Source organism: Aethalodelphis obliquidens, unplaced genomic scaffold (assembly GCF_003676395.1).
Source record: "Aethalodelphis obliquidens isolate GAN/ISIS:26980383/991018 unplaced genomic scaffold, ASM367639v1 scaffold92, whole genome shotgun sequence".
NCBI lineage: Eukaryota > Metazoa > Chordata > Mammalia > Artiodactyla > Delphinidae > Aethalodelphis > Aethalodelphis obliquidens.
The window spans coordinates 1,932,906-1,947,385 of NW_020838036.1; the positions used below are offsets into that span (position 1 = coordinate 1,932,906).

At 36.2% G+C, this 14,480-nt stretch overlaps 1 protein-coding gene across 1 annotated transcript in view; it reads right to left on the reverse strand.

The window, feature by feature from the left end:
* Positions 1-14,480, reverse strand: part of ZDHHC15 (zDHHC palmitoyltransferase 15) — a 135,010-nt gene that overhangs the window by 56,602 nt on the left and 63,928 nt on the right. Inside the window, exons 5-9 of the mRNA XM_027095592.1 lie at positions 9,210-9,279; positions 7,719-7,751; positions 6,874-6,994; positions 2,184-2,316; positions 452-578 (exon numbers count right to left, since the gene is read on the reverse strand). Coding sequence (XP_026951393.1) covers positions 452-578; positions 2,184-2,316; positions 6,874-6,994; positions 7,719-7,751; positions 9,210-9,279 — 484 coding nt within the window. The remainder of the gene's footprint in view (positions 1-451; positions 579-2,183; positions 2,317-6,873; positions 6,995-7,718; positions 7,752-9,209; positions 9,280-14,480) is intronic.

The following is a 14,480-nucleotide window of genomic DNA, read 5'->3' on the forward strand; positions in this document are numbered from 1 at the left end:
CCCTGCTTGCCGCAACTAGAGAAAGCCTGTGCACAGCAATGAAGACCCAATGCAGCCAAAAATAAATAAATTTAAAAAATAAAGACTATGTCACAATAAGGGGAAATGATTACTATATTTTAAGTGAAAAATGTAAAGTTCAAAGTGGTATGTATACTGTGATTAAAAATATGTACAAATACATACAGAAGAAAAACAACAGAGTTGTTTACAATCCAAATTCATTTACAAATGACTGGTACCAGTTTACACTGCTACACACAAAGCATGAGAATGCTTATTGTATCATGCCCTCACCACCTGATTTATCTTTACTAACCTAGTAATGAAAAACACGGGAAATACAGTTTTACATTGGACAGATATCTAGTGCATAATACAGTCAAAATTGAATTTGCTACTTCAAGGCATGGTCCAGCATCAACTTCTTTCAGTGGTAATAGTTACCTACCTGGACCCAATAGGTATTAACCAGAACTTCTTGTTATCTCCAAACACCTGCTGGATATTTTTGATGAAGCCAAGGTTGAACCCATTTTTCTCTGGGCCACTTGTAAACACTGGAGTACAGAAGGCCTCTATGGTGGGGTAGGGAAGTTGAAGAAAAGAAGAAGAGAGCAATAATCAGGACCATTACAATTTTACAGTTCTCCATGAATGTGACTTGCTTCTACAATATTTTTTGCTGTGGTAGCACAGGCCCCTCATTCTTAGTTATTGCTAAATTACTTGGTAAAAACCAGCTTAATCACTTTAATACAAAGTAAGTTTGTTATTAAACATAAAGAATTGGTACACTCTTTTTAAAAAAAATGCAGAAGAAACACATGATGGTAGAAATAATTGAACAGTCATAGGGGTAGTATGTAGTTTGTACTGCATGTAAGGAGTGAAAGAACAAATCTAACAGCACTTTATTTGAATCTAAATGGCAGTAACAGCCAAATGGTCTCTATATTTAGAGCTGGGATGAAAGTAATGACGCATAAAGAGATGGTAATGACATTGATTTGGTTTTGAAACATTTCAGAAATGAACATGTTCACACTGAAGCCTGCAATGTAAGAAATTGAGTTTTACTCCAGAAAAAATGTCAATGGGTGAACTATAATCACCTCAACGACTATGAGAAATTGGACCATGTTAGTGCACATTATTTTTAGATACACATTTATCCCATTAAGCAAACACTTTCACTGTTGGACTCTGGCTGCATCTGACCATTTCCCTTTTGTTCTTTGTTTTCAGATTGTGTTATCATGAAGCTTTTAGTACTTTTCTAGGTTGTAGCTGATCTCTAAGCCAAATATGCTAATCTACTACCCTAGCAACTAAGTGCTACATATATATTTGGTTTAGAAAATAAGTGCAAATACGTTCTTAGCTGTTATCATTATTAGCAAATGAATTCCAAAAGTATAGTGGCTTTTGTACTATACTTTCCTCAAATTTATCTTAGCTAAACATTCAGTATTTGGACACTTTCTCCTTAACCCTCATGCATTGATTTGTGTACAGTATAAATATTTGTTTCACCATGAAAACGATTATTGCACTGGATCCATCAGAAATGCAATTCTCCAAATAAAAGCCGAGAATATAGAGTAGTGGAAAAATTTTCAGAGAAAAATTTTCATTTCTTGTGCTCATTTTCTAGAGACTCACTTGTTCAATGTGTTTATCTCATTCCCACAGTCCCTACACAGCTCCTTGATAACTGTAGATATTCAATTATTTGTTGGTTTGGATTTTTTCTCAGGACTCTGTTTTTAGAAGTGTTCAATAAATTAGATTTTTCTATCTTTATTGACCTTGACTTCCTCCTTCTGATGCTCCCTTCTGTACTGATTATTTCCTTCACTTCCTTATGTGAACACCCTTTCAAAATTTTCAAGCTGTAAATCTGGAGAACTATTACCCAGAATGAACTATAAAAAGCAATGGTTATTTTTGGTTTTGTGTGAGGTTTTATTCACTAATGTTCTCTTTAGTCTGTAAGCTTCATTCACCATGGCTCTCCAGTTTGGTAAAACATGTTTACATCTGTTTCCGTTTGGAGGCAAAGAGATGTCACTGCAGGTGAAATGTTTCATTGGAAGTTTCTCTCTTCCTTAGGAACAATCCATAGGTCACAGGGATATACATTCATATGTTTTTTTCCTAGCCTTAATATCCAGTCTTACCTAAGGTGGTTTTGTTTCTGCTGACAAGCCAACAATGGTAACCAAAGAGAATCACAAGGCTGACAAAAAACATGCAGGCCACAAAGAGGAGAAAAAGGACATGGAACTTAGAGCGAACACTGGGCAATTCCCCCTAGAAAAGAAATAATAAACAAACAGAAACAAAGGATTAAAGTCATAAGGTTTGGCTAGTTTTTCTGTATAGGTTAGTACTTTCTTCCATATGTATAAAATGTCTAGCTGTAATTAAAAAAGTAGATTTTGTAAAATTTTTACAAAACAGTTCTTTCTGTGGATGACCATACCTTATTATGGATATGCTATCAGCCTACACAGCCTAAAATGGATCTTTGCTTAAGTGCAGTTCAGTGTAAAATAGAGTATATAATGTACCAATTAGAAAAGGGTAAGGTTAAAAGAGTATACTGAAGCCATAACTGGTATGCAACCTCTTAAGCTTGTATTCCATTTAGTTTGTAAATTTTGAGTCATTGGCTAGAGGTGATCTTGAGGTCATATGGTTCATCCTCTTGTTTCAAGGTGGGTTATTCTGGAATACTTTATATGTCATGTTTCTTTGGATATATGTGTGCTAAAAATGTCATAGTGATATATGTAGGAAGTTAAAACACATAGGTAGAATTTTAAAATGTTCTACTTCTAAGTCGACTTGATTTTAAAGCTACTGCAAATTTTGTGTGGTTGTTTTTTATAGTTGAAGTAGAATGTGCTGGTATATTACATCCTGTGAAACAGCTGTTTAGACAGTAAAATCATGCAAGATTTGACAGGTAATTGTAAAAGTAGGTAGCTAAAGATTTTTATAGTTAGCTGGGACATCTCATTTTCCATATGGCAACAGTTTTGTTTTTTTAAAGCAGCCCCAGACTAGAATGAATTTTCTAAAGTTTTATAGCATGCACAGCATGTAACATTTTGTCTTCTGAAGAGAATATTAGAAAACATTTTCAATTTTGGAGTAAGCAGTTGGGAGAAAGACTTTTCTTTATTTCCTGTGTTGATCATTGTTTTGGTGTGATGAATTGCTTTGAAATATTTCCAAATGCTCTTGAGTAGTAAAGGTGATTCTTGGTTGAAGTGGACCTTGACATTAGGATCTAGTTCTACTACAGTTTGGAAGGAGAACGTTAAGGCTTGGAAACACTTGGCAAATTCAGATGGTACAGATTTTTTTCGTCTCTTAGAGGAGATTTATATTTATTTTGATGTAAGGAAATATTGGGAATCTTCCAGACAGTATGTGTTTGAAGGATGAAGATAAAGTGAAGTAAACCAGTCAGATGCTTTCAGCTGAGGGGTGGTCTGGGTGAAATTTGCCTGGGGACAGAGCACGCCAGGAAATAGCTATACCAAGGACTTTGACCTTCATGAACTTTTATGTGAAGCTCCTTTTTGAAATGATTCCTCTACAAAATCTTGGCCTAAGCACCCAAATTGAATTTGATTGGTTTTTGTTTGTTTTGTTTTGAATTTATAGGAAAGATTTTGTAGTGGTTTTTGCCTGGCTGTGTTTTTGTTTTCATAATCTCTACTTTTTTAATAAGTTTTTAAAAGCTTTTAAAGCTCACATTTATTTTACTTCTTATTTTTCATGTTTAAATGGACAATAGGAAATGGCTGGGCAGTAGTGACTGATATAAAGTCAGTTCACACTCTGAGGGGCTGAGCTGCAAGTCTTTCCCTTCCCTAATTGCTCTTATAGAACTCTCTTCTGTCTGCCAAAGCATATCTACTGTGTTGTCCCTTGATAAAGTCCTTAATATTTAACTTTCTTTTTTGTTAGAAGAGGGTGATGGCCCTATGTTCAAAATTACCTACTCAGGAGATAACCAAGTTAAATTACTCAAAGCAATAACCACCAGAAACAGTGGTTATTGGTAGATTAATCCTATTATCTCAGTTCTAAAAGAATTCATAGCCTCTATGAGGAGATTCATGGCCCAGTGTGGGAGGTGTATATTACTACTTTTTTCATAAGTCAAATATCAATTTCCTATCAAAGTGCTACTCTTTAAGTTAATATTGAGAGGAGAACCACAATCTGATGGTCTTCTGAATTCTTTATTTCAAAGGAGCTAGAACTTCTCTATAGTAGGACCATAATGGGCAGTAGGACATGGTACAGTGTTTAAGATTACTGGGCTTAAGAGTCAGACAAGTTCAAGTTCTCACTTTGCAACTTAGAAGCTGGGTGATCCTGAGCAAGTCACTTAACTACTATGACCCTCAGTTTTATCATCTTTAAATTAGTCTAATAATTCCTGCTTTACCTAGTTCACAAGGTTGTGGTGAGGATAAGATGATATAATAGATATGAAAGTGCTTTGAAAATGGTAAAGTACCATACAAATGGAGGTTGCTATTCTTAGGAGCACAGCTAGTCTCCTTGATACATGGCTTTTAAAATACATGGCAGTGTTTACTTTTCATTTTAGGGGAGACTCAATTTGAACTGAGAAAGCCATCTTTAAACCACACTAAAGTGCTCTCTGGCTGGAGAGACTGCAAAGAAGCATTTCTCTGAACTGTCAATGCCCTTTTCATTATGAGGGCAAGCCAGGGTAGGTTTCCTCGCCTGGCATCTGTCAGGCATGAGCTAGTTTATTGTGGAGAAAAAAATGAAGGAATAGGAAAAGGGCAAGGCTATTTTCACCCCTTGCTTGTGAATACTGGCACATTTCTGGAGATTAATTCATATCTAGATATTACCTTTCGAGGGTAAAAGAAGCATACAGCACCTGGCTGGCATTGTGGTATTTGATTATTGGCTGACTAGGAGGGCCAAAGGCAAAATGTTTGAAATACAACATTGTTTACTCTGTTATCAAAGGGTAGTTTTTAAACAGTAGCCTACTCTGTTAAGGACCAAGTAAAGTCTGTAGTGAAGACCAAGGCTGACATTTTCCCTGCTGAATTGGTTGCAGGAGATTTTTTTTATGGTAGTGGCTTAGTGTGTGAATAGAATGCCAAAAAGGTCATGGAAACCTGGGCAATAGATAAGAGATCCTGTGATGTGGAAAGGGGCCAAAGAAGAGACACCAGGATGATGAAGCATTTTGTATTTGGGGACAATTTATGATAAAACTTCATTTCTGCTTATACTTTTATATCCCTGAGTTGAAGATTTTGATATGCATTATATAATTCTTGATTCTTAAAGTTATTAAATATTGGAATTGATTAAGCAAGTCGAAGAGAGAATGCAAAGCCCATACCTCTATAATATTCTACACTATATTTTCTACACTACTAGGGATCAAAGCACTAATTAATAATTTAAATATTCTCAGCTATTTATGCTCTCACTGCCTTGCCTTTCTCCTTTTTTTCTCCAGTTTATTATAAGCTATATTCTACTCACAGGATTTATGTGCTTCACCTCTCCCCCTGAGGTGAGATATTCCTGTTATACAGGCTCTTGTGCAATTCCTAAAGTAATAACCAGTAGCTCTGCCCACATCTGCTTTTTGCTATTCAGGTTCAGTTTGGAAAGCCCTTATCATGTAAGGTTATAATGTCTTAGTAACTGTATTGTAGTTGTATGTGGGGAAGACATATCTTCTGGAGTCCATTGGCATGAAATTAAAAAAAAAATCACTATACTGCTGCAGACCCCGTATACATATGTAAACTGAAAATCTGCCTTCAATTTTTTGGAAATAGATGGGATATAACTGATATCTTCAAGTAGAAGAAAGGTGAAAGTAGGATTTTTAAAAAGATTTCATTATAATGATTGAAATCATGTTTTGAAAAGTAAAATATTTTCAACATCTGTTTCATTGTTTTACAGGTATTATCCAGTGTAAGGTTAATCTTTTTCTTTTAACCTTACATTGGATAATATCTTATGATTTCCTCATTTCTTTCTTTCTTTTTTTTTTGATGTGGACTATTTTTAAAGTATTTATTGAATTTGTTAGAATATTGCTTCTGTTTTATGCTTTGGATTTTTGGCCGTGAGGCATGTGGGATCTTAGCTCCCTGACCAGGGATCGAACCCACACCCCCTGCATTGGAAGGTGAAGTCTTAACCACCGGACTGCCAGGGAAGTCCCTCAACATGTTTCATTTGATCTTGGCAATGAGCCAGTGAAGCAGGTAGCAGAGCCAGTATTAGAACTCAGTTCTCCTTATACCCTACCCAGAGTTTGTCATACAAAGTTCAAATAAGACTCTCCCTTTTCATTTTGAATGAGTTAATGAATCTTTCTGTCCAGTAGGAATTTTGCAACTTCCTTTGAACAGGGATTTAGAAAGTATTTTCTGACAACGAGGGAGTGCTTTGTCAGCCTTTTTCTTAGGAAACTAGGGATTTAGAATTAGTTTCAACATTTTTCAAATCTAAAATTGGTAAGAAGTAGATTTTTAAAACTTGATTAGATAAATACATTGTAAAGAATCAGTAAGTCTCAAGAGATTAGGTTCCTGGAGGCCCAACAAGATTCTCATGTATGATAGAAACTTTAACTGACATCTAAATAACAGCCTCTTAAATCTCAGAATATTTAATGTGGGAAACTTGTTTTCTGTGCTTTCCCTTCTGATTACTTCAGTATTAGCTACTTCAAAATGTAAAAAAGAAAAAGATAATGTGAACAATGTCACAGATTGGAATAGGTGTGTATTTATTCTTGGTGGGGGGACCCTTCTGGATTTTTTAACTTACTCTCCAGTATTTGATGAAATAGCTGAAGACCGTTGTAGCAATGTACAGGCAATAGAGAACAGAATAAGCTAAGAACTGAAGGAAGAATTTATAGTTGGAAAATCCAATGCAGTTATTAACCCTAAAAAAGGAAAAAAAGAAAAACTAATTTGAAATCAGGATCCATTGATTTAGAACACACTGATACAGAGTGAACTGTGTTACCCCTGCTGCTTCATTATCTGTTGTGTAGAAACCCAACAGAAATTTAAGTGCCTTAATAGGAACAGACTGGAAACACAAGTTCATGTCTCACTTGTTTTTCCTTTTATTTACAGACACAGAGACAGCTGGCCTACCTAACAGTTCTGGACTGGTTCCTGACACACCCAAGCAAACCTGGATCTTGGATGCTGAAAACCTACTACAATCTCCGCAGCTATACTTAGTATATTATGGCATGTTCTCTTTATAGTTAGATGATTTCATACTGGTTCTCTAGGTCAGACATACAAAATTTGGAGAATTGCTTAAATTAACAATCTAGAGTTTTTCAAACATCAAGACAGCTAAAAAAAGAACTGAATTATGTAATGTCAAAGGGGACAACTATCTGTACTCTCTTTCGTTATTATAGCTAATGGACAAGAGACCATTAGCTCTGTGACATCAGGAATTCACTATCACACCTTTGATGGTATATTTATTCTTGCTTTAAAATGTTACGCCTTCCCTGTTCCCCACACAAATACAAAGCCCAGTGAATTATGGTAGGGGAAACAGGCATTTTACAACTATGCTTAGGAAAGTAGGCATTGAACAACCTTGACCCTATTAGAGGGGAGAAATTAATCAAAAGGACATACCAAGGGCAATGATGATCCATTTTTAATACACACCTACAAAAGGAAGAAAATACAGTGTGATAAACTTCAGAATTGAACTCAGGGTATCACCAGTATTTTTACATGGTCCCAGTACACTCATTCTTAGATTTCCACTATAGCTTCTCCAAAACTATTCTGTCCTCAGTTGTTCCTAGGATGAGCCAATCACAAAACTTTAGGATCATGCTGGCAGCAAGTTACATGACTAAAATTCCAACCTTTAAAAGGCATTTTTTAAAGGGAACTCTAGGATACTGACACAGAGGGTAGGTCCAAGATACCTCTCCTCATTTTATTTACTTAGTTTAATAAAAGTAAAGAAGAAAACATGACTGCAGCCTGTGCTTGAATCAAGGGTAAGAGAAACATGGATGGAACAAGCACTCAAGAAGAAGGACATGAAGCTTATATTTATTAGTATAAAAATGGGATTTTACAAAGCTGGAGCAATTTGAGTAACAAAATAAAGTAGTATTGACTTATAACCCCAAATGTAAAATGATTGTCCATGCCCACATATTGATATAAGTAAATGATTTAATAAATAAATGAGGGAAAAGAGACAAATCTCCCATGTAGAGGAATTCCAAATAATTTATGTAGATACTCTGCCTGCAAGGCAGGGTGGGGGAAGCATAACTTCTCATTCCTTTAATGTTGGCTGTACACAGAGATTTCCTTCTAAAGAGTACAGTATGGAGTGGGGGTGGAAGAAGAGTAACTTTACAGTGGAGAAATCTGGCAAACACTGCCTCAGTCAGATGATTAAGATTAACATTGCAGTGATAAGTCATGTCTATAGTACGTACCCTTGATATGATATAATGAGAATGGCACTTAATCTCTCTGGTCTTCCTCCCCCAAAAGACATTATCTAAATCTAATTATGAGAAAAATATCAGACAAATCCCACCTGAGGGATAGTCTGCAAAATACCCGACAATTCTAAAAACCGTCAAGGTTATCAAAAACAAGTAAAGTCTGAGAAACTATCACAGCTAAGAGGAGCCTAGAAGACATGACAACTAAATGTAATACGGTATCCTGGATAGGATCCTGTAACAGAACAAGGACTTCAGGGAAAAACTGAGAAAATCTAAATAGAGTATGGATTTTGGCTAAAAATAAAAAATCAATGCTGGTTCATTAATTGTAAGAAATGTACCATATTAATGTAAGATATTACATGGAAAATGGTGTGGGGCATATAAGAACTATCTTTACAATGATTCTATAAATCTAAAACTGTTCTAAAATAAAATGTTTATTTTTTAAAATGCAGTTTTATTTCTCTTTCCTATCTTTATAATAGTTTGAATCATCATCATCCCTGTGAGGGTATTTGGCATGTGCTCATTATGATTGAAAGGAAATGCTCTTTAGGATCAACATGTTAGGATAAGTCACTTGGTTTTTAAGGCAACCATCAGTGGCCAAGCTCAGCCCAGGGGAATTATGGCTGTCACTTACATGGCACAGACAGAGCAGTGGTGGCAGCGATCTGGCTTGATCAAATGGCACCGGTCACAGAACCTTACGGCTATAGGAAAAATAAGGTGGTTAGCACTGGTTAGGGATCAATATGACACCATATATCTTACTAGCAAATCTGGGTGACTTGTTATACACTGATTACAGGCACTCAAACTCATCTCATTTCAAGTTACCAAGCAAAAGACAGATCACATAAGAGAATTGTGGTATGTATTTTTTTCCCTGTTGGATCAATCTTAAAAGCACCTTTTGGGGGATGAGTGTAAGGGGAAAAGTTTTCATATCTGGATATCTGATCATAAAATTCTGTATTATGAAACAAACTATACTGTCAATTGCTTGAGTTATCTTGGGAAAATCATTTAGCCTCTGTTTATTCCAACTTTCCTATCTGAAAACAGGATTCATAATTTATCTCCTGTCTCCAGAGGTTGGATTGTATGAGGTGGATAAAACTCCTAAAGCATGGTAAAGAAGGTAGTTCTTAGAATAAGAATTTGAAGAATAGAAGAGACATTCTAGAACAAATTAGTTCAATTGACCATTCCACAGATGTAGAAAATAAAGACCTGAGCCATGTCAAGTAACTTACACAAAATCACACAATAAGCAAGTGGCAAGGCTGTGACTAGTACAGTTTTTCTGACCCTTTAGTTCAGGATTCTTTTCACTTTGTAAGTATGATATAAAAAATCAGTTCTCCTTCCCTCTCTACCTCCTTCCTTCTTTATTTCCTTGCATGAAAGACATTTTCCTTTCCTTCTAGTTTTCTCTGTGTTCATTGATAGAGTATGACTGTTTATGTGATTATTAAGTGTAACAACTAAAATTATGAAAATTTGAGCTAATATAATAATTAAACCTAAAGTGTACCTTAAGCACACATAACTGATTCAACATAATGAACTATTAATTCAGCAGAGTTTCTGTGTTCATTCTAGCAATGTGGTGGTGGTGGTGACCAAAGTATGCGTATAACTGAGGTAACAAGGAGGGGAGAGGGACATGCATGTTTAGTTCCTTCAACATGTTTTTAAAGATACGGTCAAACACCACTGTCCAGTTTAAGCCACCATCACCTCTAACTTAGATGACTGCAATAGCTGCCTAATTATTTGCTTTCACTCTTGCCCCCTCACAATACATTCTCTACAGAATAGCCAGGTGATTTGTTAAAATCTAAATCAGATCATATCACTCTCCACTAAAAACCTTCAATGGAGTTCCAAACCCTTAGCATGGCAAGTTACTTTTTTTTTTTTTTTGGTGGCTCTGCATGGATTGTGGGATCTTAGTTCTCTGACCAGTGATTGAACCTGGCCCCAGTAGTGAAAGCACTGAGTCCTAACCACTGGACCACCAGGGAATTCCTGCAAGCTACTTTTTCTTATTAAGGTCTCAGATCAAATGACATTGCCTCAGAGAAGCCTTCTCTATTACTCTATATCATGAGCACTGCAAACAAATGCTTCAAGGGTCCAGGGAACAGTGAGTAGTGAGTGAAGAACCTGAGAATTCGTGCTGTGTTTAAAAAGAGCGGCTACTACTCAGCTCTAGCTAATTTTTGCCATGGGGAAATGCAGATCGAATGTTACCAGTGTCTGAGTTTTCAAGAGTAGGCAAAAATTGTGGATTTTCATGCAGAAATATTCTAATTGTTAAAAATTAGTAAAAATGCGAAGTTTTAAAATACACATTAGAGGTCAAACAGAATATATCTCTGGGTCCAATTCCTCCCATATACTTCTAGTTTGTAATCTCTGCTCTATCGCACCATTCTGTTTACTACTGTTTGAAATTATATAGAAAATTTCCTGTCTGTCTCCTTTTCAATATACTTCAGTATGCATGAAGACTTTTAAATAAACCATAACCACCATGACATTATTGCTCTAACAAAGTAAACAATAAATCTTTAATATCATCTAATACCCAGACTATATTAAGACATCCCCAATTGTCATATGGGATCTTAATAAATATTGGTTGAATAAATAAATGATAAATAGATGAACGTAAGTGTCCAACAGTATACTTCCCAGAGCCTTGAAACACAAACTTCCTTATTAGAAACATTAGAATTACTTGTCAAAAAAGCATTCGTTTTCAAATTTTAAAAGGTGGAGAGGGCTTCCCTGGTGGCACGGTGGTTAAGAATCTGCTTGCCAGTGCAGGGGACACGGGTTTGAGCCCTGGTCTGGGAAGCTGCCACATGCTGAGGGGCAACTAAGCCCATGCATGAAAACTACTGAGCCTGTGCTCTAGAGCCTGCGAGCCACAACTACTGAGCCTGTGCTCTAGAGCCCACGAGCCACAACTACTGAAGACTGCACACCTAGAGCCTGAGCTCCGCAACAAGAGAAGCCACTGCAATGAGAAGCCTGCGCATTGCAATGAAGAGTAGCCCCCACTCGCTGCAACTAGAGAAAGGCCACGCGCAGCAACAAAGACCCAACTAAGCCCAAAATAAATAAATAAATGTATTAAAAAAATAAATAAAACGAGGAGAATTGCTCAGCCAGTACTGTTCTACTCATGCATATGAAAACTAACAATAAAACTCCATAGTGAGTATTACTGAAGAAAAATGAAGACATATCTGCACAATCACTTGTACAAGAATTTCATAGCAGATTTACTCATAATAGTTGAGCACTGGAAACAACCCACTTGAGCATCAACTGGTGAACTGATAAAGAAAATATGATATTCATACAATGAAATACTACTCAGAAATGACAATGAAAATACTAGGACCCAAAACCTATGGGGTGCAGCAAAAGCAGTTCTAAGATGGAAGTTTATAGAAATACAATGTTACCTCAAGAAGCTAGAAAAATCTCAAATAAACAACCTAACCTTACACCTAAAGCAATTAGAGAAAGAAGAAGAATAAAAACCTAAACTTAGCAGAAGGAAAGAAATCAAAGATCAGATCAGAAATAAATGAAAAAGAAATGAAGGAAACAATAGCAAAGACCAATCAAACTAAAAGATGGTTCTTTGAAAAGATAAACAAAATTGATAAACCTTTAGCGAGACTCAAAGAAAAAAAGGAAGAGGGCTCAAATCAATAAAATTAGAAATGAAAAAGAAGTTACTCACTGACACTGGAGAAATACAAAGGTTCATGAGAGACTACCACAAGCAAATATATGCCAATAAAATGGACAACCCAGAAGAAATGGACAAATTCTTAGAAAAGTACAACTTTCCAAGACTGAAACAGGAATAAATAGAAAATATAAACAGACTAATCACAAGCACTGAAATTGACACTGTGATTAAAAATCTTCCAAAAAACAAGAGCCCAGGGCCAGTTGGCTTCACAGGAGAATTCTATCAAACATTTAGAGAAGAGCTAACATCTATCCTTCTCAAACTCTTCCAAAATATATCAGAGGGAGGAACACTCCCAAACTCATTTTATGAGGCCCCCATCACTCACCCTGATAGCAAAACCAGACAAAGATGTGACAAAAAAAGAAAAATACAGGCCAATATCATTGATGAACATAGATGCAAAAATCCTCAACAAAATACTAGCAAACAGAATCCAACAGCACATTAAAAGGATCACACACCATGATCAAGCGGGGTTTATCCCATGAATGCAAGGATTCTTCAATATACACAAATCAATCGATGTGATACACCATATTAAAAAACTGCAGGATAAAAACCATATGATCATCTCAATAGATGCAGAAAAGCTTTTGACAAAACTCAACACACATTTATGATAAAAAGTCTCCAGAAAGTGGGCAGAGAGGGAGCCTACCTCAACATAATAAAAGCCACATATGACAAACCCACAGCCAACATAATTCAAAATGGTGAAAAACTGAAAGTATTTCCTCTAAGATCAGGAACAAGACAAGGGTGCCCACTCTCACCATTATTCAACATAGTTTTGGAAGTTTTGGCTATGGCAATCAGAGAAGAAAAAGAAATAAAATGAATACAAATTGGAAAAGAAGTAAAACTGTCACTGTCTATGGATGACATGATACTATACATAGAGAATCCTAAAGATGCCACCAGAAAACTACTAGAGTAAATCAAATTTGGTAAAGCTGCAGGATACAAAATTAATGCACAGAAATTTCTTGCATTCCTACACAATAACAATGAAAAATAAGAAAGAGAAATTAAGGAAACACTCCCATTTACCACTGCAAAAAAAAGAACAAAATACTTAGGAATAAACCTACCTAAGGAGGCAAAAGACTAGCATGCAGAAAACTATAAGACACTGATGAAAGAAATCAAAGATGATACAGACAGATGGAGAGATACACCATGTTCTTGGATTGGAAGAATCAGTATTGTGAAAATGACTATACTACCCAAAGCAACCTACAGATTCAATGCCATCCCTACAAATTACCAATGGCATTTTTCACAGAGCTAGAACAAAAAATTTTACAATTTGTATGGAAACACAAAAGACCCCAAACAGACAAAGCAATCTTCAGAAAGAAAAATGAAGCTGGAGGAGTCAGGCTCCCTGACTTCGGACAATACTACAAAGCTACAGTAATCAAGACAGAATGGTACTGGCAAACAAACAGAAATATAGATCAATGGAACAGGATAGAAAGTCCAGAGATAAACCCATGCACATATGGTCACATTATCTTTTTTTTTTTCTTTTTTTTTGTGGTAAGTGAGCCTCTCACTGTTGTGGCCTCTCCTGTTGCGGAGCACAGGCTCCGGATGCGCAGGCTCAGTGGCCATTGCTCACGGGCCTAGCCGCTCCGTGGCATGTGGGATCTTCCCGGACCGGGGCACGAACCTGTGTCCCCTGCATCGGCAAGTGGACTCTCAACCACTGCGCCACCAGGGAAGTCCTGGTCACCTTATCTTTGATAAAGGAGGCAAGAATATACAATGTAGAAAAGACAGCCTCTTCAATAAGTGGTGCTGGGAAAACTGGACAGCTACATGTAAAAGAATGAAATTAGAACACTCTCTAACACCATACACAAAAATAAACTCAAAATGGATTAAAGACCTAAATGTAAGGCCAGACGCTATAAAACTATTAGAGGAAAACATAGGAAGAACACTCTAAGACATAAATCATAGCAAGATCCTTTTTGACCCACCTCCTAGAGTAATGGAAATAAAAACAAAAATAAACAAATGGGACCTAATGAAACTTCAAAGCTTTTGCACAGCAAAGGAAACGATAAACAAGATGAAAAGACAACCCTCAGAATGGGAGAAAATATCTACAAAGAA